Here is a 27,593-nt window from a genome sequence, read left to right as displayed (position 1 = left end):
ATAATTTCAAGTAAAGAGTCAGTTCTAGGACTGTGGGAACTTGCTAATGCATTGTGAGCAGAAAAAAAACAGTGAAATTGGATAAATAAATCATTTGTTATAAATTATTTGGAGGGAATGGTGCATCTTCTAGTTACCTGTCTGTCTTGCTGTCTTGCATTTATAATGATTTCTTCAGCTGTTGTTGCTACAGGACCTCTTCATTTGTAAGGATTTGCTCTGGTTTCTCAATCAGGTGAAGATAAATTATCTTGGCATAATATGTTCCAATTATAAAGTGGAAAACCTCATGAAAGACATTGACCACACAAATAAATGAAAAGTTGGTCATTCGCTCAGTTGTACAATAGGAGGAGATGATAACATGGCTGAGAGCAGGATTTCTATAAGTATATTCGTGAAAAGTTGTTTCCTATGTTTTCAGTCAAAAGGAAACTAAGCAAGTGGGGATTGTTCAGATTTCTACCTCCTGCCCGTTTTGTGAACATTTACAAGTTCACAAGTGGCATTTACAAGCCTGGGTAGCCAAGTCAGGCACCTAAATCCATACTTCTATGACTTTAGAAGCAATGGGCTGAAACAGTTTCCATGGTAATTGTAATACTCCACTCTTCAAAGTCTTGTATTCATATGTCAGCATCTAGATAGCAGCACACAGGTCAAGGTGATGATGCCAAGGATCACCTTTCTGAGCATTGATTGTGGGTACATTGCTCATTGGTCATGTTTGATACAAGATGATGAAGAAACACAAGCTTCTAACAAGCTCGTAAATATGACTGTAAATGATGTGATTAAATGAAATATGCTTTTTGAAGAATAGAGTGTTCTGATTTGCCCTGAAGTGTGCTGACAATGGCCATTTTGATTCCAAAGAACTGTGAGAGGGAGGAGCATAGATGTGGTGTTTCATTACCACTCTTAAAGAGGGAGGACCACATAAAGACAACCTGTCCTTCTCTACTTTTTTTTTCTCCTAGCACACTCAAAATGGTTTGTGATGAGAAATCTCAGCGTGTTGGGGTTGCTTCATAGAATAGTTCAAGTTTTAAAGGACGTCAAAAAATGATCTGGTCTAACATTTTGCAGGAAAGGGAGCCTAGTTGAGATTACATAGGACCCTGTCCAATTGCATCTTGAAAATCCCCAGTGACAGGGATTCTACCATGTCCCTAGTGAGACTGTTCCAGTGAGTAACTCACTTGGTAAGGAAGAAACCAGAAGACACGTTTTATGTTTGGTGCCCAGTCTTAAACACCTCAGCTCAATACTTGTTGATATTCCTGTGTGACTTGTTCATGTTTGCAATTTTGTGTGTTCTTGGAGTGAAGGCTGGGCTGGAAGTAGAGTCAGTGTCTATGTTCAATTATAATTCTGTGCAGAAAATCATACACGTGCCGAGTTTGATTTCCCAGAATCAATGTGTGGCAAATATAATGTGTTTACCCTTCTCTACAAAAAAATTTGTATAACCCTGGATAAATGTTGCTTGGGAGTCATCCACTCCTGGTCAGACAGAAGTGCAAAAGTAGTCACAATATATTCCATAAAAGAAGGACATTTGGTAGATACCGGTAGCACAGTTTGATTCCACTCTAATTCTGCTTTTCCAAGCAACTGCCACTAAATCTCTTTTGCACATACTAGCAGAACAAGTACGTTTGAAATACATAATGGATAGGTGCACATAGAAGAGAGATGTACATGTGAGCTTACTTTTGAAAAAGTTTCCTTAAATAAGGTTGATTTCTGTAAATTTAACAAATTCTGACTTGTCTTGGACATTTAACACCATAAATGCTATTCAGAAGTGTAATGAATTACCACATAAACACAGAAGCACTGGTATGGTAGATTTACATGCTCTTGGGAAAAAAAAGACACAGCTTTTCGATCAGACTAATGGCTTGGAAGTAGCTTCAGGAAGAGCACTGGTAATCACATTTGACGGTCAGAATTGATGGCTGATGGCTTGTAAAGGGCAATGCACTGGGGTGATTTCAGGGAGCTTTTAATAATGCTTAGCAAATGATCAGGCTGCACAGTCAATCACTTTGTAGATGCCAATATTCTTTTCCCCTCCCAGTAAGTTCAAAGCATTAAAAAAAGTAATAATAATCAAATGAAATCACAGAATTGCATGCTTAGTCAAGACAACCATAATGTCCAGAAGAAAAACAAACAAAAAGTCAGATTTAAGGAATAAGCTTGATACAGAAAAGGAATAATTGTAGTTTTCACTTGAGATTTGGATGCTACTTATGGATTCTTCTTGGATCCAGTTCTTTTTTTAGTTCCATTGAGGTAAGCCTTAAAACCTGCTAAATCCTCATTCATGACCAATATTAAGGAAGATGCAATCAAGACAGTATTACACAGCAGAAGGGTGTTGTGAAATAGATGCCAGTTTCTGTTTCCTGTCTGTGGATGAAAAGTTTGTAAGATTTTTCATGTCCTTCTCCTCTAGGGGCAAGTGGTAGAGCTCGCGGATGGCCATAACCCCTTAACAGTGTGATCCATACCCTCTCTATTCTCTCTCATGAAATCTAGGAAGAGCTTTTTCTCTTTTTCCATTCAGTTACATTCTGAGCAAAACTTACTGGAGTAGCTGAAAAACCAAACCAAACTAGGTCAGTGACTTCTCCAGAAGATCCAAGGTCAAGAATATTTAAAATATTAATGATTTCTGAATGCCTCCACTTCAAGACAACTTGTAACACTCAAAACAAGATTTTCAGAAGTTATAATGCTCAACTGGAGATCAGCTTAATTGTATGCATTATGACTATTTCATGGCACGCTTTGCTTTCACAGTCTTAGTTGGAACTTTCTAAGTTCCCTGTTGCCAAGAGCAAGATTAGAGAGACTTGTAGGCACCTTTAGGGAGTGGTTTGGGGAATCAGTACTGTAAGGCTTTCAGCACAAATGAGCTATGGTATTACATGCAACATGTAATAACATTTTCATTTCTGATGTATAGAAGGTAAAGAATTTTCCAAGTAGTAGTTATAAACAAACTGGAGTTTTGCCATTGAATGAGGTAGTTTACTCACCTGTGGACTATTAAGCCCATTTTCTTCCTTTAAAAATCAGCAGGAGATACCTAGCTTTGTGAGTTGTTATTGTCCCCAACATATTTAGGTGATGGATTGCTGGGACATTACATACTAATTTTGAGTAGCACCTCATAGTATTTAAACCTTTTTATGGTCATCCATTTTGCATAGTTTACAGCTTTATTCTGATGATTCGGAGAGTGGCAGAGTGTCTTCATCCAAAGGAAAGGCCCCAAGTAGATTGCTTTTTTCCTCAAAATCTAAATAGGGAGGGTTCACTGTAGAATTCAGTTTTCAGGAAATTGAATGTGAATTTTTTTTGGAGTGTGAGAAAAAAAAACAATGAATGTTGTCCAAGAATCCCTTAGGAAACTTCAGAATCACCCTGCCAATACTTTGTGTTACTGGTTTGGCTCGATAAATATGCTATTTTACAGTCTTTACACATACCTGATGTCTCTGCAGCTCCAAGAAAACTTGAACAAGCCTCTGCTTTGTTGTATTTGTATTTCCTAAGGTTCGCATTTACATGTTGCTGATGAGATGCATTGATTTCTGCTTCATCTCATGTTCACTTGCATTTCCAGTAGATGCAGTGGCATTAGTTATTACTAAGTAACAGGTGTTAATAGAAGGGTTGTGAATAGACTGAAAATAGGTTTTAACATTCTCTGGTGTTAAAGCTGATTTTTAAAAATCAATACTGGTTTTCTTTTCTGTTATTTTTATTTTTTAATAGCCTGAAGCATAGGGTCTTATGGTCATGAGCAGATTATTGTGGACATTGTGTCAGTGTTTTCTGTTTTCCGTTGAGGTGTTTTATACAGGGAGAACTTTAATGAAAATCAGAGAAGGAAGAACCATTAGAGTTTTCTTGTTGACCAAGCTTGTACAAATAACCATTCACTAAATTATTCCTTGTTACCCTAAAGGCAGATCTTCAGCTCATTTAAGTTGTTCTTACACCATCATATGCCTAAGATCTACACTATATTACACTATGTTATTACTGCCTCCTGGGAATTTAGCTGCTCCCTACTTGCCCAGAATTTCCCTCCTACTCTGTGATACAAAAAAATTTAGTACATTCTTGGTTTTCTGCATTTCTTCATTGTCCCTTACAACAGTAAGCCCACCATATTCATTTTATGTGACTTTGGTCTTCAAAATTGGGAAATTTACATTAGCTTATTGGTGGTTTTGCTGATGTTGTTACTGGTAGGTATAAAATTACCATTGAAATTTCTATTTTGGGAAAAGTTTGTAGAGCAAATGGTTTTACTTGTCTGTTGATTATATTTCTTAAAGGGCAGTCCTGCATCTTAGTCTCCTTTACATATGCATAACTTGTGTTTAGTATGCTTTATTTGAACTGCTCCTTAAAGGCATCAGGAAATCAAGACAACTGTGCTAAGTACAGTGAGCCTAATATCTGTCCAGTGGGAATATTCCGGTAGCTATTTTTTTTTTCAGTGACACTGTGACAAAAATAGCCACAGCATCCAAGCTGTAAATTGTAAAAGAAAACAAAGGTTTTCACTGTGTACAGGCTCTTTTGGTCGCTTGACAAACCCTGTAGTTTTGGAAAGTGTGACATAGCGCATGGAGAGAGATATTCATTGTAATCCTCCTTGTGCATACACCTCATAGTATCAACTTCATGCGAAGGTCGTATACTTAATTGCAAGAAGTATCAGATGGTTTAATTTTCTGTTTTAAGGGTGCATCAATGTTAACCTACTGCAAATAAATGCAAGAACTACGTCAAATTAGACATTCAGTTTTTCTGTTAGAAAGTGAATCTCCTCAACCAAGTTCTTAAAGGGTTTTCTCCTTGTAATTCCTTGCACAGAACTGGAAAGATGGAAAAAAAACTAACAAGAAAATTGATCTTTTGCTTTATTATCAGCTATGAAACCTTCCATGGTTAGAAACTCAGCTGAAATGGGGACATAAAAGCAAAAACTAATTGTGGCTTCCATTAGAATTTAGGAAAAGAATGATCTGGGTCATCAAGTTCAGCTCCATGAACATAAATACATAGTATTGAACAGTTCACAGAACATCTGTTCTTAACCTCCCACAAAAAAACACAAACCAAAAAGCGCTCCCTGAAATGATCATATAGCTTCTGGTGTACAGAATCTAAATTTACTAAACAAAACAAATAAACAAAAATCCAACCCAAAACATTATGACACAGTCAAGAGGAGGGATGAAAAAGTGATATCCTGCAACCCTCCAGTGGCAGGGAAAAGTAAAGAGCCCAGAGGACCCTGCCAGTCCTGTTGATATCATAATTCTTTATTTTTCCCAGATTAGGAGACTGTCTTTAATCCTGAGCATGCAAACAACAGATGCCAACTAGGTACTCTAGGTTTTCTAAGTCATTCCCTTTAGAATGTTGTTTTCTGCCCATCACCTTGCTGTGAAGGTGTGTGTTGAGAAGACAATAGATACATCAAAGAGTCTGGGGGAAGAAATCTTCCTGACTCCTACAATTAATGATCAGATCCGAGTCACAGAATCAACCAAATATGAAACGCTATGTGCTGAGAAACATTAACAAATATCAGGGTTTTTGCTTTAATGTAATGCCCAAAGCTTTACTTCACAAGCTTTCCAAACTCCCTTATCATGTTACACAGTCACTTCCATCTCTGTCTCAGGCTTCATCTTGAAACAAGTAGATTTTCCTACTGCTCTGTTTGGGAGGCTCTCCATCTTCCCCAATCTTCTTCTAATCTTCTTCAAATGTCTAGACTAAGTTTTATTAATGGATAATTCAAAACCATTAAATCTCATTCCAATAATGCTCTTTAAATTGAATAATTCTTCTCCCTCTTTCCTGGGTACACCCAAACATATTTTTTTTTAATTACTGTAATATTGTTATTGACACATTTATTACTACCTTTATTTTAGTAGCATAAATAAACCAACTTTTAAAAGTCCCTTCTAAAAAAGTAGGTTCTCTTTTTCCCTAAGCACTTACATAGTTGTCTTTTATTCTTATTTGAGATGTCCGTTGTGAACAAAATCAACTTGGATTACAGATGATACCCTAAATGAGCTCTTGCCTGCATCTTATCCAATGGTACTATGGCTTCCCTGTGTCTGCCAAAACTCCTTACCTGTTTAATCTTAGAATCCTATTATGTTCTTTCATGGCTGTGTCTCACTGGTAACTCACGGTTGTCCTATCCATCAATACCTCCATGTTCCTCTTTCTCGATCCCTTTAAATTGATGGAACTCCATCCTATTTCAAAATAATGGTCATTGTAGAGTTATTTACCTGCTCCACTTTCAGCTTTCTCTTTGTTTTCCTCAATAATGTTCTTTTTCTCCTCAAATTGAACAGAACAGCTCTTAAAACCAAGGGGAAGGAACACATACAAGGTGGAGGAGGGTGGGTTCAGGTAGTGTATTCTCCTACCAGCCTTTGTAAGTAAATTTGAGAAAGATAGTAGCCCATTTATGCCTCCCATGTGAGATTATGAGATTTTTATTAAGCAGATACTATGGGCACAACATTGCAGTGTGCATACCTGGCATTATTAATGAGAACTGATCCCATTCCTGGCTTCCCTAGATTTAACAGAAATTACTTCAAGCTCAAAGAGTGCATCTGAATGCCCACATGTTCAGTTCTTAATTTCAGTGTAGTTATAATCTTTGGGAGCATAGAAAAATCCTGGGCTGGAAACTGTATTCCAAAATGTTTTCATTCTCAGGTTTATTATACAATAACAAGAATGAAACAGTTTCAAAATAAAGCCTTCCCAGATCCAGGGCCAATGCTAGGAATTAATATTCACAGCAAACATCAAGGATGTTTTTTTGAGAAAAGAAATTAAGCACAAAGTATTTTTTTACTGTGTTTTTGCACAGATTCTTGAAGTGATCTGTGACTACTCCATAAATATGTGGACCAATGTGAAAAAATGAGAGAACTATAGCTTCTATGTTAACATGAAAATTACATCTAAGTTGAAAAAGAGAAGAAAATCTATGCTTTCATAATTCTGAAAGAATGAGTAGTAGGAAGTTATAAGTACCTCTATTAATTTTCTAACATAGATTAGGTCTTAATACAGACTGAAACCAGGAATTACAGAAATTAGAAGGAAGACTATGAAGAACATCTGGATCTAAAATTAACATATATTTTTCACCCTCACTGCTCCAAGTCTCAGAAGAAACTTGGCTGATGGCTGGTTCACATTGTGCTTGGATCAGGCTATCAGCAACTGTTGAGACCAATTTTTGTTCTGTGCAAGCAACTTTGCCACTGTGTGTATTTTTTGTATTTGCCCTTCATTGCTTGAAAGGTGTTGCTGCTTTCAAGCTCCTACTTCTTTATTTTAGCATAGGTTGCTCTGATACTCCTGTGTGAATGCAATACATTTGATCTGGTCAGGAACCCAGAAGTAACAGTAAAATTAGAGAAACAGTTGCCCATGCATTCTAGGAATTTTTTTACTTGGAGGTTTTTCAGCACAGAAGGGGACAGATGTGTCCAGCAATGTGCAGAGAGGTAATTCCATTATAAAATTTTGATTAATTCACATTAGAAACCTAAGGCAAGCATCTTCAAATTATTGGCTGGCTTCATATGCAGCAGTGGGTGCCTCTGAAGGAAGCCCCCTGTAATGCTGTGCTCCCCAGGCTGAGCAGAGGGAGATGATGGGGACACAGTTCCAGTAGTAGTTCACTGTAATTCTGTTACAGCAAAGTGTCTTAATTCCTACACATCTGCAAATTCTCATAGGAAAGACAAATGTTCTGTTTTTTTTCTAATCAATCTTTTAAATTGTTTTGACCTTTCATGTTTCTGCCTTGAATTTACCATAGAGTTCCTATACCCACTTTATAATTTCTGCATGAACAGAGATATTTTTTGTGAATGCCCTATTGCTTAAATTTTCCATCTTCTGTCTATTCTGAGTCAATTTAGTTTTCACCTTCTGATAGGGTATGCTGTTATGTCTTGACCTGCTAATTTAAAAGTCTTCCCTCTCATCCCTCAGGCTGTTTTCATGACTCTTTATAAGCTCCTTTCTCATAACCTAAGGTCTATGGCTCTTAAGGCTACCACTGTAAAACTGGGCTTCCAGCTCTTGAATCACTCTTGCAGCTCTTCCCTGAATCCTGCCAAATTTTCAACATTATTCAGTGAAGTGAGATTTATTTTTTTTGATATTTCTTTTTTTCCAGTTGCTTTGACAAAAAATGCTACCATAAACAGAGCAGAGAAAGCTGCACAGTTACAAAATCTTCAGATCTATTTTTTCTGAACTAAGGTTTTAATTGTTCACCACCTCTCTCCAGCAGGTAGTGGGACTTCACTGAATTCTGCCCCCCATCTTCTCGTGTGTGAATGATTTTTCCCATTGTTAACTTTAGTTCATACATTATACATCTCATCTATAATTTATCCTAAAGAGGGATCTTCTATTATTTATCACCTGCATGAGGACATGCATGTGCACACATGCATATATAGGATACATTCTTACATAAAACTAAAGATTAATGTATAAATATTTAACTGAGTCTAAGCAAATATTGCTGCTAAAATTTTTGGAAAATATTTTTTTCAGCAACACTAATATGTAACACAGGGTGCAGTGTGGTAAGAGACAGGTGATGCCTCTCCACAGAATATTATTTTAAATCTGAGGAAGAATTGAGATAATTTAACATCTTATTATCTTACTAAAGGTATGTTCTACTTCTGTGTATTCCAATTTCTTCTTCAAAACTTACTGTCTTTTAAGAGCTAGTATTGGCCTTAAACATAAGTCATATTTTTAAAAAAGACAGGATTTTATTTTTATAACTTAACAACGGAGACTATATCAATTCTATACAGTATGTGCTGTGGTGCAGCGTTAACCTAGGACCAGAACACAGTGAGGCAGAGTCCTGAACAATCATATATTTCGTGTAAGTGGTGCTATTGTTCAGAAGACAAGCTATCAAACAAACTTTAAAACATGCATCCTTAGTCAGTCAGCATTCCCATACACAGTAAAACGCTGAGAATTTTGTCTGAATGAGGGGAGAGAGAAGCCTGGGTCTCACAGAAAATACTTGTTATACATCACTGGAAAAATCTCAGTTTCCTAAGGTACAATGTAGCAAGTATTTACCAGTTAACGGTAGCAAATCCTCCTTCAAAACAATGAATCAGCATTTAACTACAAATTCACAGACCCTGAGCAGCCTAAAAAAGCAATCTTTCCTTCTCATATTAAAAGATCTATATGAACTTTAGCAACTAGAGATTATAGGCTATCTGCTATTTCTGTCATGCAAATATGGTGAATGTGGTTAAACAAAGGTTTGTTGTGCCACCAGTACTTGAGGCTTGCTGAGGCAGAAAAAGCAGCATCTGAGCTAAGCTGAAGTCATGCATTTTAACATACTATGTGCCTAAAAAAAAATAATAAATCATGCAGATCATGTTTGAAATGGTGTTAATCACATGGCTTGCTTCTGAATGTTCAGGTGTTTGCATCTTCTATTTAAATGGGAAATCATTCTAGGAAAAGTTAGTTTAAAAGTATATCAGAAATTAAGTGAGAAAGAGTAGCTTTTCATATAAGTTTTTTTTTTAAGGTAGAAAGAAACTAATTAGTGAATAGCTGTTACTTTTGGTAAAGCCACTTTCTTTCCACATCCCTATTGTTTTTGTTGGTTTGTGTTTTGTGGTTTGGGGTTTTTTTGTTTGGTTTTTGTTTTGGTTTGGTTTTTTAATGAATGTATCTATATAGTAGAATTTAAAAGTACTTTTTATAGAGACCAGACAGGCTTGCAGTACAGAATCCTAGCCACCCAAGTGAAATCATGTCTCTCCTTTGGCACCTATCATCAACTCTACAGACTATGCCACAGAAGAAGAGCTATCCAGGTAATAGGAAAAAAGTGTAGAAGAGTTTCATCTTTAATATCTCATTTTGAAAGATTAGGTCAAAGAAATTGCCGCGTTTTAACCCCAGCCAGCAACCAAGTACCACACAGCTTCTCACTCACTTCTCACTCACTGCCCACCCACCCCCACCCACCCCGCCTCCCCAGCAGTGGGATGAGGAGGAGAATTGGAAAAAGGCGAAACCCATGGGTTTATGTAAGAACAGTCTAACAATGGAAATAAAGTAAAATATAATACTACTAGTAGTAACAAAAAGGGAGATAACAAAAAGAGAGGACAAAACCCCAAGAAAAAACAAGTGATGCACAATACAATTGCTCACCACCCACTGATGGATGCCCAGCCAGTCCCCCAGCAGCAACTGACCCCTCCTGGCCAGCTCCTCCCAGTTTATATAATGAGCATGATGTTCTATGGTATGGAATATCCCTTTGGCTAGTTCAGATCAGCCAGGACAGCTGCTCTGACAGCAGGACAGGAGGCTCTGCTCCCTCCCAGCTTGTTGTGCACCTACCCTCTGGCAGAGCAGGAGAGACTGAACAGTCCTTGACTTAACGGTAAGCTCAATTTACCAACAGCTAAACCATCAGTGTGTTATCTACATTATCCTGGTACTATATCCAAAGCACAGCACTGTACCAGCTACTAGGAAGAAAATTAACTCTATCCCAGCTGAAACCAGGACACAAGTCAATGTAACAGGTTGGTCACACACTCAGATCAAATCCACCCATTTACAATTAATTATTCAAACCTTTCTTTGTGCTCTTGTCAATTTGAACAGAAGAGCTGTCAGCTGTTGAGTCTCTATTGAATACCAGCCTTAGATCGTTATTATTGAACTGCTCCTTACTAGACTCTGAGGCCAGTGCTTCTGTCAGAAATAAAAAGAAATGAAACACGGTATATTGACTTTTGGATCTTTTAGATATTATTTATTTAATTTTTATCCTATCTTCTGTGTTCTTCACTCTGCAATGTGCTGTGCTTTGTAAAATTCTCCCTCTGCTCCAGCAAGAACGTAAAGTCAACAAGGCTTAATTTATAGGGATCGCATATATGTTCCACCTTTTTAATGAAAATGCTCTAGGGAGGGAGATACTGTGGCTCGACTGTGGACATGGTGTAGAATGCAAATGCTAGGGTCAGTGATACAAACTCATGGGGCTCTACCTAAGAGGATTGGAGTAAAAAAAAATTGGCTTTCTTCTGGGAGATAAAGACTGTGAACTATGAAAGCAATAATGTTGACCTAAATAACAGTTGCTCAAGAGATTGAACCAGTGCAGAATTTGCTTAGAATAAATGCCATACAGCTGTCAGATTTTGCTACATTAATTTTCTTTTTATAAGATTCATTTATAGCTGTTCACATCCCTAAGCCATTAGCTGTATAAAAGAGTATACCCAGATTAAAGTTGAATATCAAGAAAAGAGAATTAAAATAGTTTTAGTTCAGAGCTTTTTCTTCATTACTTTTTAGCTGCCTGGTTTTGAAAAACAAGAATAATTATTTTAAAATGTTCTTATCTAAGTGATGCTAGGATTTTTTGAATGCTCACGTAAAATGTCAAGTCCCCAAAACTGCACTGTGTTTTCTGTACATTGAAACAAATCGGGTAAATATCCATACTTTAGATGAACATGTCCAAAAAAGAGTGCTTTTAGACATGCATTTAAAGCACTGTGTACAGAGAGTTACATCTCTTGTCTGGCAACTGTTGTGCACACACAAGAAGAATAGAGCACTAGTACATGATTTTAAATCCAATTTAAGCCATGTTCTGATGGCTTAAATGAGACACACATATATGGTTTACAGGTTTCATAATGCTCCTCTACTTAAAGGTGTGTTTTATTCCCATATGCTAATCCTTTAAAGACAAATTCGATGCATGCAGTTGGCCATTGTTGTTCTGCACTACAGTCGTTCAGGAGGTCATGGATGTGTCTGATATATACTGTGCACTCCATAACAGTTGTACTGCACTGGTCACCAATGCAAAATATGCACTTTAGATTCGGCACGTCTTGGATGAGCTGAATGTGTTGTGTATGTGAAGGCATGTCTGACAGGTCAATCCTGTTTAGACAAATTTACGCTGCTTGCATTTTCTGGGAATGCAAGAAATGTCAATTATATAGATCATCATGTGTAAGTGTTATTAGTATGGTCAAGGCCATCTGAGCTAATGTCATATGATGCTGACAAGCGAGGTCACTCTGTGACCCAGCATGTTCTTTAATGGCTTGCAGAGATAAAGAAAGAGAGAATGACTGCACAGGAAGACTGCCTAGGGTCCAGTGTACACCTGCTTTGACATTTTTATTTTGTTGGGTTTTGTTTTTTAATCTGATGCTATGCTTCTTCAAAAATAAGTTTTAGAAGTGAAAAAAAAAATGTTTTGCATGAATTTCAGCCTGAAGTCTAATATTTAGAATATTAGTTGGCAAGTAGTTCATTCTAAAACACCTCTGTTTTCTTAACATTCATCATTTAAAAGATACAAGAAAACACATTACAGTGGCTCCCTTATCTTAACAAATAGTGCCATGCAACCCTAAAACAGACCTGGAAGGGTTAACAAAACAGAAACTAATTGTATCTTTAAGTGGAGGAAAGGCTCAGGAAAAGCAGAAGAATGTTTAACACAGGCTTGTCTGAAACATTAGTTTGGCCAAAGGCTGTACTTTCAAAATAATTTATTCCAAGGCCTTCATACAAAACGAGCAACAGTGCAAACAAAACAGGTACAGCTGCGTGCGAACATTGACAATTGAAAGAGTAGAATATTAGTAACATTTAGCTCATACACAGAGCTTTACATATTCAAACTGTGTCCTTGTGTACCTACATAAAGGGTTGAATAGTATCGGGCAGGTCTTCAGGCACAGCATGTAAAATGAGGAGTAAGAAAAGATGCTTTTATGCAAAAAGCCCAGGACTGCAATACAGGATTCCCAAATCTGCTACAAACATGCAAGATAAGGTTAGGCAAATCAATTAGCTTTACTGTGCCTTAATTTCCTAATAAAATAAAAATAGGCAAATGATGAAAATTACCTGAGAAATGTATTTGGACATATTTGCATAATGTTCCTTATATCTAGACAGGCTTCCAAGTCATGATTCTCTAAGCAGTTCAGAGAAGACAATAAAAAAATCCTAAAATACTTACACTTATTCTGAAGGAATGATACTTGGTGTGCTTATAATGATATTTTCCTTTGTGCGCCAGGAAAGTAATAGTATAGAATCAAAGTAATCTTTACAAGAAGGTCTGGAACTAGACATCCTTCATAGTTTTATCTAACATATATCTTTGAAATTAACTTGGGTTGAAATATCCCATAATCTTCATGCTTAGTATAAATCACGCTGTGAATTTAATCCATGCTGAAAAGTTGTATTTACTGAACCACTGCTATTGTTAAAAAGTTAGTTTGCCAAAGATGTCAGCAAAGAACCTAATTGACAAAGCACAGGAAATTAATAGCATGATAACCATTCTACTTACAATATTACAATAAAACTCACATTCAAAGTGTTTCTGATTATTGCAATGTTGTAAGAATTGTAAAACTTTGTAACTTACAAAAAAAGTGAGGTCTGCATGCATGCTGTGCTAAATCCCCATATGCTGATGCAATACTGTCTGCAGTCAAATTCTCAGGAATTGCTTACAGTTATTTCAATTTAAAATAAGTGTGGGTTGGGTTTTGGGTTTGTGTTTTTTTTTTTCTTCCAGCAAAGTTGATTATACATGTGACATCTTGTATAATACTTAGTTGCTATTTTTGTAATATTCCTTTATGGGGTAGTTTCATTGGATCAGGGTCCGCAGGAGTTCTTTTGTTTCATTATACAGCACAGAACAGTCATTACATACTTCTGCTCTTACTACTGTCATCCTGATGTTCTGTCTCTTCTGTTCAAAACACTGCTCCATCAATTGTTCTGATGCTGTGCTGTATAGGAACCCAATGAAGGTTCTGTATGTTTCTATACTGAAAAAAATGTATATGGATTCCTAAAGGATGGGATTAGCTTATCAGGTGGCTATTTTAAAAAAATGGTAAGTGAATGAGTGGTAGTCAGAGCTGAAAGAAGTTAAAAACACAAAAGGTGTGAAATGGAGCTCTGTGCCTCACTTGCGTTGTGTGGAAGGGTAAACCAGTGACAGAAGTAGGTTCCCATAGGTTCCCATGGCTGGGTATGTTCAGAGTGGAAATCAGTGTGCATGAGAGAGGGCAAGTTTCTAGAGGAAAAGTAGTGTAAAGCTAATTGCAAGGGAAATTTTTGAAAATAATTTGATTTTTAAAGAGCTGTTGAAAGGTGACTCCACAGACTTTAACACTGTTGTCTTGTTCAAAAAGATAGAAATGTACATGATTATTTGCTTTTTTCTTCCTTTAAATTTTTTTTCACTGATCACTGGACTCTTTCCCCAGGGGACTGGCCAAGAGTCTCCAGGGGAAATTATTTATTTTAGCTCTAATTCCAAGTGAAGCTACTTCTTCCTGCAGTGAATATTTTGAGGTTTTTTTTATCCAAACAACATAGGTTTACTTTTTCAAATTGAATGAGGAAGATAATAACCCCATTCCAAGTCATTACCCTAAAACCAAATTAACCTGTTTAGGTTTCCCTGATTTTACACTCTCAAATAAGTCATTAGGTGAAAATACTATGCTAGAATGTACCATATGAGTCTTTGTTAGGTACTGCGTATACCTTAAATAAAAATTCTGAACACTCAGATGTCCTGTGAATTGTTGAATAGATTTTTTCATAAAGGGAACTGAGTACTGTTCTAAATTTCTCATAAAATTGTTCCGTCAGGGTGAGATGCTTTATTACTTTCACAGTTACCTGCAGAATAAATGTGGTTAAACATGTGGGGCCCCAGAACTGCAGCTGCTCTAATTAATGTAGCACAATATTGATTATTTGCAGTTAGTCAAAATAATTGTGCTGCTGGTGTGATTTATCCTGATCGCATTGCCTGTAACAGTACATATTCTGCATATACAATAAATTCAAAGCTATAAACTATTAAGGTACACATTTGATGGTGGTGACATAAACCAACTGCTTTCAGGCCAGAGCAGGTGGAGGTTCTCCGTTTACTTAACAAGCTTGTGTTTAAATTTGCATGCAGATAGAAGGAGAGATGAGTTATGTTTCTTGATGTGGAAAGAGTAAAGCATAAGTTTATTTGTGCTAAGCCACTGGTCAGCTCCAGGCTATTTATTTATTTGGGATGCACCATCAAAAGCCTGAGGGAAGATATTTTAATCCTCCAGACAGCTCTATATATCATGGGCAAAACTGAATCCTCTTTAATCAGAGTCCCTAAAACTAGCTAGTGATTTAAAATTATCTGCTGGCTTTCTAGCTGAAACAGGGAAAGCAGCTTCTACAGCAACGTGTGCAAGGACTCAAATAATCTAAAACTGCAGTATTAAAGATTATGGCAGTTTTATTATATCCTGGAGGACTGACAGTTAACAACAGACAACAGTGGGTAGAGAACTGTAGCTGCTCATGCCTAATATATTTATAGAAGATTAAGAGGGTGAACAATTAAATGTAAACATTATGTGATTGGTCACATTTATATGATCCAATCGTAAAGTAGTAACAATTAACATAATATAGCCTGTGTACACAAAAATACAACTCCTGCATCTATTTATGCTTTTTTTTTTAAAAAAAAGAGCATGTTTATTCTTCCTTTATATAACTTGAATACTGCATATGTAATATAAGTGGAATTGGTATGGACAATTGGCATGAAATATATTTTTGCTGTCTCAGAAACATGGAGGGGGCAATAAAATGTGTTCTGATTTGAATAATTTGTCTTAACAATCAGTCTTGCAGAATTGCCATTATCCCAGTATCCAAACTTACTCAGAAGATGATAGCACTACACATATAATAGCACTAATGCTTGTATGTCTTTCCTTATTCTGTGATTACAGAAACAGAAATAAACTCATTTTACAGTTGATTTTAAAGCAGTTAAAAACATGAAAATTATCACCAGTATTCAGGACCTGCTTCATTTCTAAGCATTGAGTTCAGGCTTCATGCTGTCTGAATGTGAACCCAACACAGTACCACAACTCTTGTTCCTATCGTAGAGCTGTAACTGACTCAGCAGATAATCTCTCAGCTCCATTTATAAACCCCAAAATGGAGTTTCATTTCCTTCCCTCCCACCATCTTCTTTCTGTCTTGGTTTGGTTGGGGGTTTTTTTGCTTTTTTTTTTTTTTTTTTATGTTCTTTTTGCTTTCTCTTTGTTTCTTTCTGCCTTTCTGTCTCCATTTTACTCACCTTATGGTTCTAAATGCAAGAAATAGGCAGGGTTTTTTGTCTTAGCTAGTAATTTGGCATGCAAAACATTAAGGGAAATCTGGAAACTATAGCTATGACAAAATCTCAAGTTACAAGGGACAGTAAGCTATTTTGGAATGGAAAAGTAAACATCACAGCATCTAGATTTTTCTAAATCCATTTTCTTTGGAGAGATGCACAAAGACATGGTTCGTCCCTAATACTCCTTTAGAGATATAGGTACCAAAATAATAGCAATTCTATATTAACTGTTTTCCTCTTTGAGGTCTTCTACTTTCAACTGTCAAGTGGAAAATACTGCATGACCTTGCTCCATTCTTCCCCTGACGTTTTAGAGACATGCTGATGATGGTTGAATTGGACACACTGAGCAGCTCTGACCTCCATTGGCTGAGGGGCAGGGTGACTAATCAGTAACAGACTTACTTGTACACCCTTATTCAGACTGAAATGCCACCAAAATAGATGTTCCTTGAGGCGGGACTTGACTAAGGGAGAGGAGGGTAAAGAACGATGGTGTAAGAAAAAAATCTGTCTTAGTTTTGAGCTATCGGTGCTACATAAATTTTGCAATGTTAAGACTCGACCTATGTTACAATTGGAACCATGTCAGGCCATAGGACTGGAAATGTATGTGTCCTTAACTCACACTCATGTGAGGCTGCTGACTAGTTTTATAAATTCTCAAATTTAATTCCTGGGAAAAAAAGTTAAAAAAAAAAAGGGGTGTGTGTCTGTGTCTGTCTGTGGGGGGGGGGTGGGGGGTGGGAGTGTGTGTGTGTGACGACACATATGGAACCAAACAGAAGGGAAAACCAGCTGCTTTGGAACTGAAGAGAACTTCAGAGCTGCATGCTCAGTCTTATGATAGAGTTGCATTTCTGTGAGCTTTGAGGAGCCTGGAAAAATAGATCAAATATGGCAGCAACCCACTTTGCCTCAGACAACCATGTCCTATGGTTTTTATGCTTATTTCTTTCTTTGTGTCAGGACGGGAAGATGGAAGATCTTAATTCCATGTTGTACTATGGTAACACTTGAGAAGCTTTGACACTGAATTTTTATCCCAGAAACTGAGTCACACTCATGGTGGCCTCTCTAGTTATCAAAACTCAGGTCTGTGAGAGACAAAGACCAGGCCCTGTAATGCAAATAGGCATTTGGTTCTTCAGCAGGTGTGCCTGAAGGCTGGAGGTGGTAACACGGAGGGGGGCTAATTTAATTCTAATTGAGTAAGGAAGTTCATTGCCCTTGGGCTGGAGGGCAGCCTGTGGCTTTCCTCCTGCTCCAGTTTTCCTGGAAGTCAGCTGCAGGTTGTGTCCCAGACAGGGAGAGGGGCAACACACTCCAAAGGTACTGTTTTAAACCCCAGAGCTGATGAATATATGAGGAGCTAAAAAAAATTAGCTTTATCTTCTGTAAGGTCTGCTAGCAGGACCTGCAAGCTTGGCTACATCCCTGAGGGGGAGGTTGTGCTGCTCACAGGAGGGTAGTCATGTTCTGACCATCTGCATCACCTACTGTGAGCAACACCCCAGGTGTCTCGTGTAGGTTGTGCACATTATGTGAGTAGTCCTTAGAAAAGTGAGATCCTTACCTCCTTCTTTCCCTATGTGCCGCTCCTTCCTCATCTAATCTTTGGTTTGTGTATCAAAAGCATTTACAGGACTGTGACTTCAGGGCACAGTTTAAGCATGGCTGCTTCTAGCCCGTTTTCTGTGCCCAGAGCAGCAGATTGTTTTGCTTTGAGAATAATGTTGTAGCAGTGCTATAAAACTGAGTTATAGGTTACTCTCTGCTTTGGCTTTGTGGGGAGGTTTCTCCCCTTGTGTGCACAGGTCAGGCTAGAAACTTGCTTAGCAGAAGCAGTTCTATCCAGCAGAGGTGACAAGTACAGCTGATAAAAGTTTATTTGTTCTATATTATCATTTGGCACATGATTAGAACAGCCATCTGTTCTCTTAATTTCTATCAACCCAGTTTAGACTGCAATAACATAATGCCATTAGATGTTTCCAACCAAGTGAAAACCAAATATGATTTTTTTAAGCCATCTTGAGGATAATATTACCCCTATTTAAAGACTACCAGCATGCTGGGGGAAAAGGACATGAGAAAAGAATAATTAATGTTACAGTTTTTAAATATGCTCATTTTCATACAAGAATATTATGTGCTAATTTGACGGGAAGGTGTTCACATTTTCTTATGAATTATACATGAGAACAATTTCACATAGGAAACCTAAACAGAATTATTTTAACTTATTGCTCAGACCTGTAAAATTTTATTTTAATCTCTGATGTTATACAGTCTAATTGAAAGCATTAAAACCTTACATAAGAGCAATTTCATAATTGTTAATGTGACCTCATCACTTAGAGAAATGAAGGCATGATTTGCTAATGCAGCCTAACTTTAAAGAAGTCATTAGGTTATTTAGGGCACTAGTCAGCAGGTAGTAAAATGAGGGGTGTTTTTCTAAAATGCCATGGGATTTGGGGCCCTTAATTCAGGTTGGTCAAGCCTAGCTACATTGCAGTTTCCTCCCTCTCCTCCCTCTTTGTTCTCTTCAATGTCTAACTACTTTGAAATAGGTATCTCCAGATCAAGTGGTTTTGTAATATTTCAGATGAAGACATAAATTTAAAGTTTCAAGTAATGAATGAAACTTAGTTAAGGAAAGACATGTTGATGAAGTATGCAAACTGTGCAAACGGTGTAATGGCAAATGATGACATGGCTTGGTGTGTTGCATAGGGCTTGTGTGATAAAGAGGTCTGGTTTGAACACGTAGTTTTTCCTACAGCCAATTTTAGTGTCAAGACAGACAATAGGTTGCATCTGCAGAGCGGGGGAAATCTGTTCTCTAAATCCATGACTCTGAAAAGGCATCACAGTTTTCAATGAATAACTGAAGCAAGTTACCATTGAGAAGAAGACTAGTGTAATTCCTGAACGCATAAATGGAAGGAAGATTTGTATAGAGGAGAGTGGTGATACTCACTATTGCCAGAACCATTACTGAACTTAGGTGCATGATCCAAATGTGAAAAAGAACTGCAAAACGTTGTTAAGGTGTTAGGCATAACCTACCGGAATATTTCAAGATATGAATAATTCCCAGTAAATGATTTAGGAAGTTCAATCTGTATAATTAATTAAGGTGAAAGATGGTTTAAGAGGTAATTTCCTCATATTCTGTAAAGTACTTAAATGGGCAGAAGATTTCTGACTGCAGAGGAAATCTTTAATGAAGGCACAGTAAGATCCAATAGCTGGGGTCAAAGCCAGATAGACCACAAACAATAGGCTAACTTTCAAAAGTAAGAATAATTAACCATTGGAATAATTTGCCCCGGGGTATCACATGCTCTCTGCTTACAAGAAATCTTTAATCATGACTAATGTCTTTTTAAAAAAGCTATAGCTTAACTTCCAGGTATGGACTTGGTGCAGAAGTTAATGGGTGAAACACGAAAGGTGAGAATAAATGACTTTAATGGTGTTTCTAGTCCTTGGATCTATAAATTTTTTTTTCAGTCCCACAGTGAGGCAAAGTTATGTATTAATGACAGATGGGATGTGGGAGAAAGGATTATGGGTTCCATTCCTTTTCCACTGACTTGTGTACATTGATCCATGTATCTCAGTAATCTTCTCTGTAAAACATTTAAATTTTAAATAGTAATATGTTACTACGGTTGCCCACCTTACCAAGGCAATAGGTAGTAAGGTTTCCTCACATCCTTTGAACTCTGAATGAAATGCATACTACAGACGTTGGACCAGGTTTTCAAAGGTACCAAACACTGAAAGCCAAAAAAGATGTAAGCTTTCAACCTCTCTGAAAATCAGATGCTGAAATTATTATAATCAAGTTTTCAAGGGATTAATACAAACACTACTGAGGAGGAATAATAAATTGGAATTATGAGCTATATTTTGACAGTGTTCTTATTAGAGTTGTGAAGGAGGCTTCTCTGCCTGCCTTCCTTGAAGCCTGGTAACAGCCAAACAAACAAAAACCTTCAGTTTGTCTCAAAGGATGTTCCATTTAAAAAAATCTTTATTTGGCATATTAAGTAGGTGAGTCAAAAAATGTAGACTTTGTTACAGCAAAGCGAGAGCAATTAAATTAAATGCGCCTCAAGAAGAAAGCACTCCTCTAGATCAACAGGGCAATAAGAGCTTGTTGATCTCCATCCTGGTGCATTTCTAAACACTTTTTGAAGTACAGAAGGCAGAACACTCAACACTTCGGCTTTGTCACAGCTGACAGCCTGTCAGTTTAATGAAAATGCTTTCTGTTTAGAAGATGACAGAAATTACATGCATTTCCCGTTTTATTTTTTTGTCATCTTTTCTGTCTTGCATTTTTTCAGTAGAAGGGAGGATTGGTTATTAAAGCATTACATAAGTATGCAAAATTTATTAAGAAGAGAGGAAAAGGAAAAGATTTAGCCCTGCAATTATACACAGTGTGTGTTGGTGAGAAATGTATACTGTGGGTAACGTCTGATGTGTGGCAATAACTATTTGCTTTTACTTATCTTTAAAGTGGGTGAGGCAAAAATCTCTAGATGATCCTTTAAGTGAAGGTTTTATTATATAATTGCCTGAGTAATTTCCAACAGGAAGATGATCTAAGCAGTCTTAGATAGCTCAAATATGTTCATAACTTCTCTAGAAAATATAGCAAGATAACACTGAACAATTTATTGGCTCTGCACAGCTTTCACAAACCCCTTTTATTATGTGGCAGGCTTTTAATAACTGTACCCACTATCATTGACCCAGATGTATAATTGCACCTGAGGAAACTTGCTTCCAGGACTGAGAAGGGAAGGCTTCACTTGCAAATACAAGTCAGTACTATGGGGTCTGGGAAGAGCCCACAAACGTACACATCTTATTTAACCTGGCAGTAGCTGTTCCCCATGTTTTCCCAGTTCCGATTCCACAGGAAGCTTTAGCAGCAGTAACATGTACAAGGTAGAAATCCTGAGGAAGTGAGCTTTCAGCAGTTTTAAGGAAAGCTCTGAATTTGATCTAACTTAATTTCTGTGAAAGTTGATTCATGCTTACCCTAATAAAAGAGGCACATTTAATTATTAACAATGGCCTGTATAGACCGTGTCTCAAAATTGTGCAGAGAATCTGAAAATAGTGAGAGCTTTAGAGAAGCATAGAGGAAAGAATTAATTGTTAAACTTCGGATGTGTTTGTGTGATCTTAAACTTCTGCATACTGGTAGTCTCCATAGGTGAGACTTTGTAAAAATGGGATTATCTATTTAGCAGAGGTGAAATTGGATCCCAGAAAAAGAAAGCTATGTGAAGCCATTGTACAAGGAGCACATTTCTGCCTCTTAGGTGTTTAGGTTCCACTTGCTTGACACAAATGCGGAGCATGTGTGGATTTACTGGAGCACCATTTTATGTGTTCATGATCCTGTGATGTGATGGCAGCTGAGCAGCCTCTTCACTGACATCTACCCCAGCACAGTTTGGTAACAGAATTACATCCCAGCTTGAAAAATATGATCTAAGTCTTGATCAGGCTGCAGAGGACATGTCTGCATGGTATGCGCAGCACTGGTTCAGCAGCCAGGCATCCCTGCCAGCTGAGTAGCATTGCTGTGGGCAAGCACACGTCTGAACTGGCTGTGCTGTCTGAAGTACAGAGCTGGTTAATGCTCACGCAGCTGGAAACAGAAGCAAGAAGAGATTGCCTTTGCTGCTTACCATCATTAACCCCAAGTAAAGTCCTTAAATGTGATTCCCATCTCCTGAAGCTGTCATTTTACACTGTCTACAGACTAAGAGAAACAACGGTGCTTTAATTACCTATAGTCCTTATAACATATTTCTTGGCAAAGATAGATTTGCTTTATGAATGTTGCAGTAGTGCAGAATCTGCATGTGACACAGACGTCAAACAGCCCATGGTTTTCACACCACAATTCTAAACACCCTTCTCACCTAGAGTTAGGGGTAAAGGTAAATGTTGTTAAAGGGTACAGATGTGGAGTAGCTATATGTGATGAGGAGACAGCGGAATGGGACAAGTGTTTATGTCTGAGTAATTGGGGACTGTGAAAGGGAAATGAAGAAATACTCAGCATAGGATGTTACATTATATCTAGAAGTCACAGTGTGAGAATCATCAACAACAAAAAGTGTTCTGTGACCAACAGGAAGCAGTGCTCTTGTGTGAATCATTATGAGCCTGCCTCCCTAAGAGGTGGTGGGATTCCTCTTGCTGTGGCTTTGGAGCTAGGCTATAAGACTGACAGCAGGTAAAGAACAATCTTGTGATTGTTCCTGGGGTTCACTAAGTGACTGCTGGCGCACTTGCAGGCTATGCTTTCTGGTTGCTATTAGGTAGCTGTTAGCTGACTGGTATTTGTAGAAAACCTCATTAGCATGTTTGGTGAAGCCAAGGTATTTTGTGACTAGTAAATAAATAACTTAGTAATGGAGAAGCTAGGTAAAACACATTCTGTTGGTTTAACTTCTTCTTATTAACTGTCTATATAATTTCCTCCAAACATTACAACTAACCTGTTAAAAGTATAAGATGCGATATAGCTTTTCTTTTTTCGTGCAACCTTTTCAATACCATATTTCGGACACCTAGCTGTGACACTGAAATATTACCTTTTCAGGTGCTTTTCCTACTGCACTCATCAGTAAGTTTGTTTAGAACTAACTTGTGTTGAAACACAAGCTTCCTGTATGCAAGCAATTAATTTTTCAGAGGCATATGAAGTCAGTATGGCCTCTGTGTAAGAATGAACCTCCCTCTCCTGTAACCCCCTCCCCCCAGCCTGGAATATAGTGTTGCTCACTGCTGAGGAGAGTGCTCTTGCCATCCAGTCCTCCCTCCTCCTTCACACCTTCCCTTGCCTAGCTCTTCTCCTTCAGTAGCAGGCAAGTGGCTCAACATCTTCTATGGCTCGGTTCTGGAGATTTATTTTGTTAATTTAGTTCTTCGTAATGGCACATGGTATTTGAACAAACAAGGCACTTGAGAAGGATATGTGCAGTGTGGTTTATGCTTTTCCAAAGGTCTAACTGCCTTCATGCTTGTGCATTGACTTTCAGGAGAACAGTATCAGCCAAGATAAGTCACCAGTGTGGTTATTTTATAATTAAGTACGTATACAAGGATGAGAGAGGTGGGCTTATGTTGTTTTATTCAATAGTCTCTGTTCTAACAGTTGGTCCTGTCCTGTGACATTAAATGGTTGTTAAGGTTTTGTTTTTTTTTTTTCCATTTGGTTTAGATCATGGTTTAAAGGAGATTGCCCTCTGTAATGTTACGGTTTCCTTTCTGTCTTTTCTCTGCTGGACTGGTTTCCCACCAATACATTTATGAGCAAGCACCCTGACTACACTTAATTATTAAAAAGTCATTGCTCAAATAGACCTCTGAAGAAAAAGAAATATTCTTTACTGCATATTACTTAGTATTATTTCATAATGGGTTTCATCTTTGTTTATTCTCTTCCCTAATTTTGAAGCCACGTATATTTTATAATACATAGGTACAGGCATGGACATCGTAAGACCTACCAGTTACTACAGAAAAAATAGCAGATATAAAAAAGAAAAGATATTTTCTCCAGTGTAAAAGTTTTAGAAAAGCATGCATAGCTTAGACTGCAGTATTTTTAAAATGGAAAGAGTGGTCAGGTGAGGCCCAAGTCTGCAATGCATTCTAACCACATTGCTTCCATTTATCGTAATATGGGAAAAGCTTTAGAGTAAACATGTACCATGTAGATGTTAGCTCATGTCCTTGCTTTTAGAACATGCATTTACAACACAACAGAGGCATTTGTGCAGGTGTCAAATGTTCAAAACTGCACCTGTGTACATATGTACCATTACATTTTCCAGATATTCTTGAGTTAGTAACAAAAAATACATGTTTGAAGAGAATTTCAACTATATTATTTTCAGTGTAAATGAACACTAGGAGAAATGCTGACCATGAGCCTGTCAGTCTTGTTCAGTTTTAGGGGGCAGTCACTTCAATGGACTTCATTTTCTTCCAGAAATCAACTTGTCTGTGTAGAATTAAAAATAAAAGAAAATAACCTTTGGATTTTAAATATCACATTCTGTGCTGTTTATTTAAATGCTTCTTTTAGACACAGTCTGTCTACCTGCTTCCATTGTACTTCCCTAATCACAGACTGCAATATGATTTGAAAAAAACCCTAAACCTCCACAGCAGATCAGGTAATGTATTAACTCATCTTCTGCTAGTGGCTTGGCTGTGGAAGCATTGAGCTGCAGAGAGCTCAGCCTGTCCTGATGAGGCCTGGAGTGCATTAAGCCACTGGGAACGTGGACAGGGTAGGGTGAGACTGTTGCTGACACTCGTGCTGTCCAGCTTGCAGCTAGCGCGGGTGTGTACAGCTTCACTGGGGTCAGCAGGGTAGGCGACATCAGCAAAGCTGGTTTTGCTGTCCTTTTTTTCCCATCACACCTGAAGCAGGCTGTGGAGCAGGGCTGTGCAGTATGTGGCTTTTATGGCTGGCATCCTTTAGCAAATACATTCCATATTCTTGGGGTAAAAAGTTTCTCCTTTTGTGAGTTTCTCTTGCTTTCACTGATCCCTTTAGTTTTACTTTTTATGATCTTTTTTCCCCTCAATTTTCTGGTGTACCTGGACAACAACTGCAATTTTGGCTAATATTGTTTAATTATGCATGCCATCCCAGATTGTCTTTCTAACACATACAGCTCTGCTGGTGAATTGCCATCATATTAATATTGAAATAAACTGGATTAAATTCCACTTTGGTTCTTTACTGTGTTTTATTTCAGATGTCTCTTGGATGTTTGTTGATTGTGATACAGACAGTGGCAAGTTTCTTTCCTTCTTTCCTCACATTTTCCTTACAGATTCCTACCTTTTTTTTTACAAGAAGTGCACATGCATTAATATCTTTATATGCATTTGCAGTGAGTACTTAGTAAACTTACAACTGGCAGCTTCTACACTCTGGCAAAAAATCCTTCAGGACCCTCCAGCCTGTGTCATCCATCCCTCAGTGTGAGCAAGCGGAGCACAGTACCAACCTGCAGATATTTTAAACACTGCAAATTCTTGTGTCTTTCAGGACCTAGATTTCTCATCACATCCACGGGAGCCTTGTATATTTTAGACGTACAGAATGAAGATGGACTGTACAACTACCGATGTATCACAAGGCACAGATACACTGGAGAAACACGACAAAGCAACAGCGCAAGACTTTTTGTATCAGGTGCTCCTTTATGTATCATGTTAAGTATTGTATATGCCTCTCTTTAGTGTGCTAAGCTGGCAAGGCAGGTTCCTGTGCACATATGCACTAACCACCAAGTCATCTATCAAATGGAAGATAGAATTGGTTAGCTGCTGCTGCAAAATAAAATATCCCATTCTAAAATCCCCCCCTTTTTTTTTTTCCTCCTGTTTTTCCCATTAGATACTCCCAGAGAGTCTGTAGGGTGCACTGGCATTTCATACAGCAATTTTTAGTAGGTTTAGAATACTTTATAAAAGGACTGCGGATGGGATTCATCCCATTAAAAGTAGACTTGAGCAATGAAATTATCTAGTCAGCTTCCTTTTGTAACCAAAGGAGAGGAACTCTTCTAGTATTAGTGTATCTGACCTATTTCAGCTGCCCACTTTGGAGTGAGATTAGTTGCCCCATGGTGCCTGTTTCTCTCTGTTAACCAGATCAGGAGCTCAGCACATTTAGCTCAGCTGTAGGTATTTCCACTGCAGGCGGTCGCTGGTTAGCTGAAGTGAGTTTCAGCCTTCCTTTTCATTCATCACATTCCTTCCCTGGGGAAACAGTGTATTCCCTGCTTCAGGAGTGATCTCCAGCCAGAAGGGTATGTGACCTGTTCCAGTCCACACAGGGTGCTGCAAGCAGATATGACGGTTAGCTGGTGCCTTGTCCATGGGCTAAGAGTCCCCAGGCAAAATGGCCTTGTGCAGCAGGTAGGGAAATGAGAAGGTGGATGGGGTATTTTAACTTTTCCTTGTAATTGAAAATTATCTCCTGACTGGTGTGTGTGTGTGATGGACTGTTGGGTTCTCACACACACACACACACTCCAAACACTTAGGACTGTCAGTATAGTGCTGTTCCAATCCCACCTTCTCCCCACTTTGTCTCAGTGAGAGGAGGTGCCAGTTGTGGGTGAGATGAGGAGGAGCAGACCCCAGGCCTGGGTTTGGGACTTGCTCTCAAATATCTCTCTGTATAGGATTAGCTCTTCTCCTTCTCCCCTGCCTCTCCTTCATTTGCTGGGTGCCTGTAACCGCACCTTGTGTTTGCATGTGAGCAAATCTGCAGTTGTATTCCCACATCCATAGAGTTCACCAAGACTGTGTCTGAGACTCTTCTTTCTGCTTCTATCCTTGCCTTACAGAAGACATGCCCACCATCCCACTGAAAGCCCCACAGAGCTTTTTCTCCTTTTCACTGTTACTGAGTTGTCCTAAAGTTCCTAACCCTAAAGATCAGTCAAGGTATGGTAACCTTCACAATCTAACAGTTGGTGGAGTCATTCTCATTTTGACCTTGTCATCTTGTATTTTGCTCTTTTTGTCAGAGAAAAAAAATAAATCTACTGATTAGGTCTCAGCTTTCCACCTTCTGTTTGAGAGCCCTAAGAGAGACAGAGGTGGGCATAAAGTTTTGCATTGGTAATATACTTCTTGCCCTCCCTCAAAACAGTAATTGCTGAAGGATTCTGGAGCCCTCTGAACACACAAGCCAGTACTTAAATATACTGATGATAGAAAAATAGTGTGATTGTTCAGGTTAGAATCACTTACCGGTCAGATCCAGGAGTTTCTTCCTTTGGTATGTGTCCCCTGTGAGTAAAACTCTTGCTTCTGCTTTTCCCAGCCAGATAAAGAAGTAGTTTTCCTGCACAATAATCTTCCTGCTTTGGTTTTACAAGGATAGGCAGGGTTCTGTCCTTCTAGCTGGCTCCATAATATGGTCTGCTTCCGTATGAAATCATGCTAAGGCTGAGCCAGTGGTAACATAAATAAAATCAGACTTGTATCTTGGTTACCACAGGGAAATTTCTAGTTATTTCACTGAACAAAAGGGGGAAAATGAAAGCTCTGTCTTTTTTGTAATTCAGGACAAGCGCCCTAAAAGATGTGCTCTGTCTGGAGTTCCCTTCTCTATTCTCCTCCACTG

General features: G+C 38.1%; 1 protein-coding gene across 3 annotated transcripts in view; it reads left to right on the top strand.

The window, feature by feature from the left end:
- DSCAM (DS cell adhesion molecule) overlaps positions 1 to 27,593 on the top strand; it is a 439,842-nt gene that overhangs the window by 259,619 nt on the left and 152,630 nt on the right. For all 3 annotated transcript variants that reach the window (XM_037377793.1, XM_037377794.1, XM_037377795.1), the window contains exon 4: positions 25,500 to 25,646. In XM_037377793.1, coding sequence (XP_037233690.1) covers positions 25,500 to 25,646 — 147 coding nt within the window. The remainder of the gene's footprint in view (positions 1 to 25,499; positions 25,647 to 27,593) is intronic.

This window comes from Falco rusticolus, chromosome 2, assembly GCF_015220075.1.
Source record: "Falco rusticolus isolate bFalRus1 chromosome 2, bFalRus1.pri, whole genome shotgun sequence".
Taxonomy (NCBI): Eukaryota; Metazoa; Chordata; class Aves; order Falconiformes; family Falconidae; genus Falco; species Falco rusticolus.
Note: the sequence above shows the minus strand (reverse complement) of the source record. Positions and strands in the feature narration are given on the sequence as shown.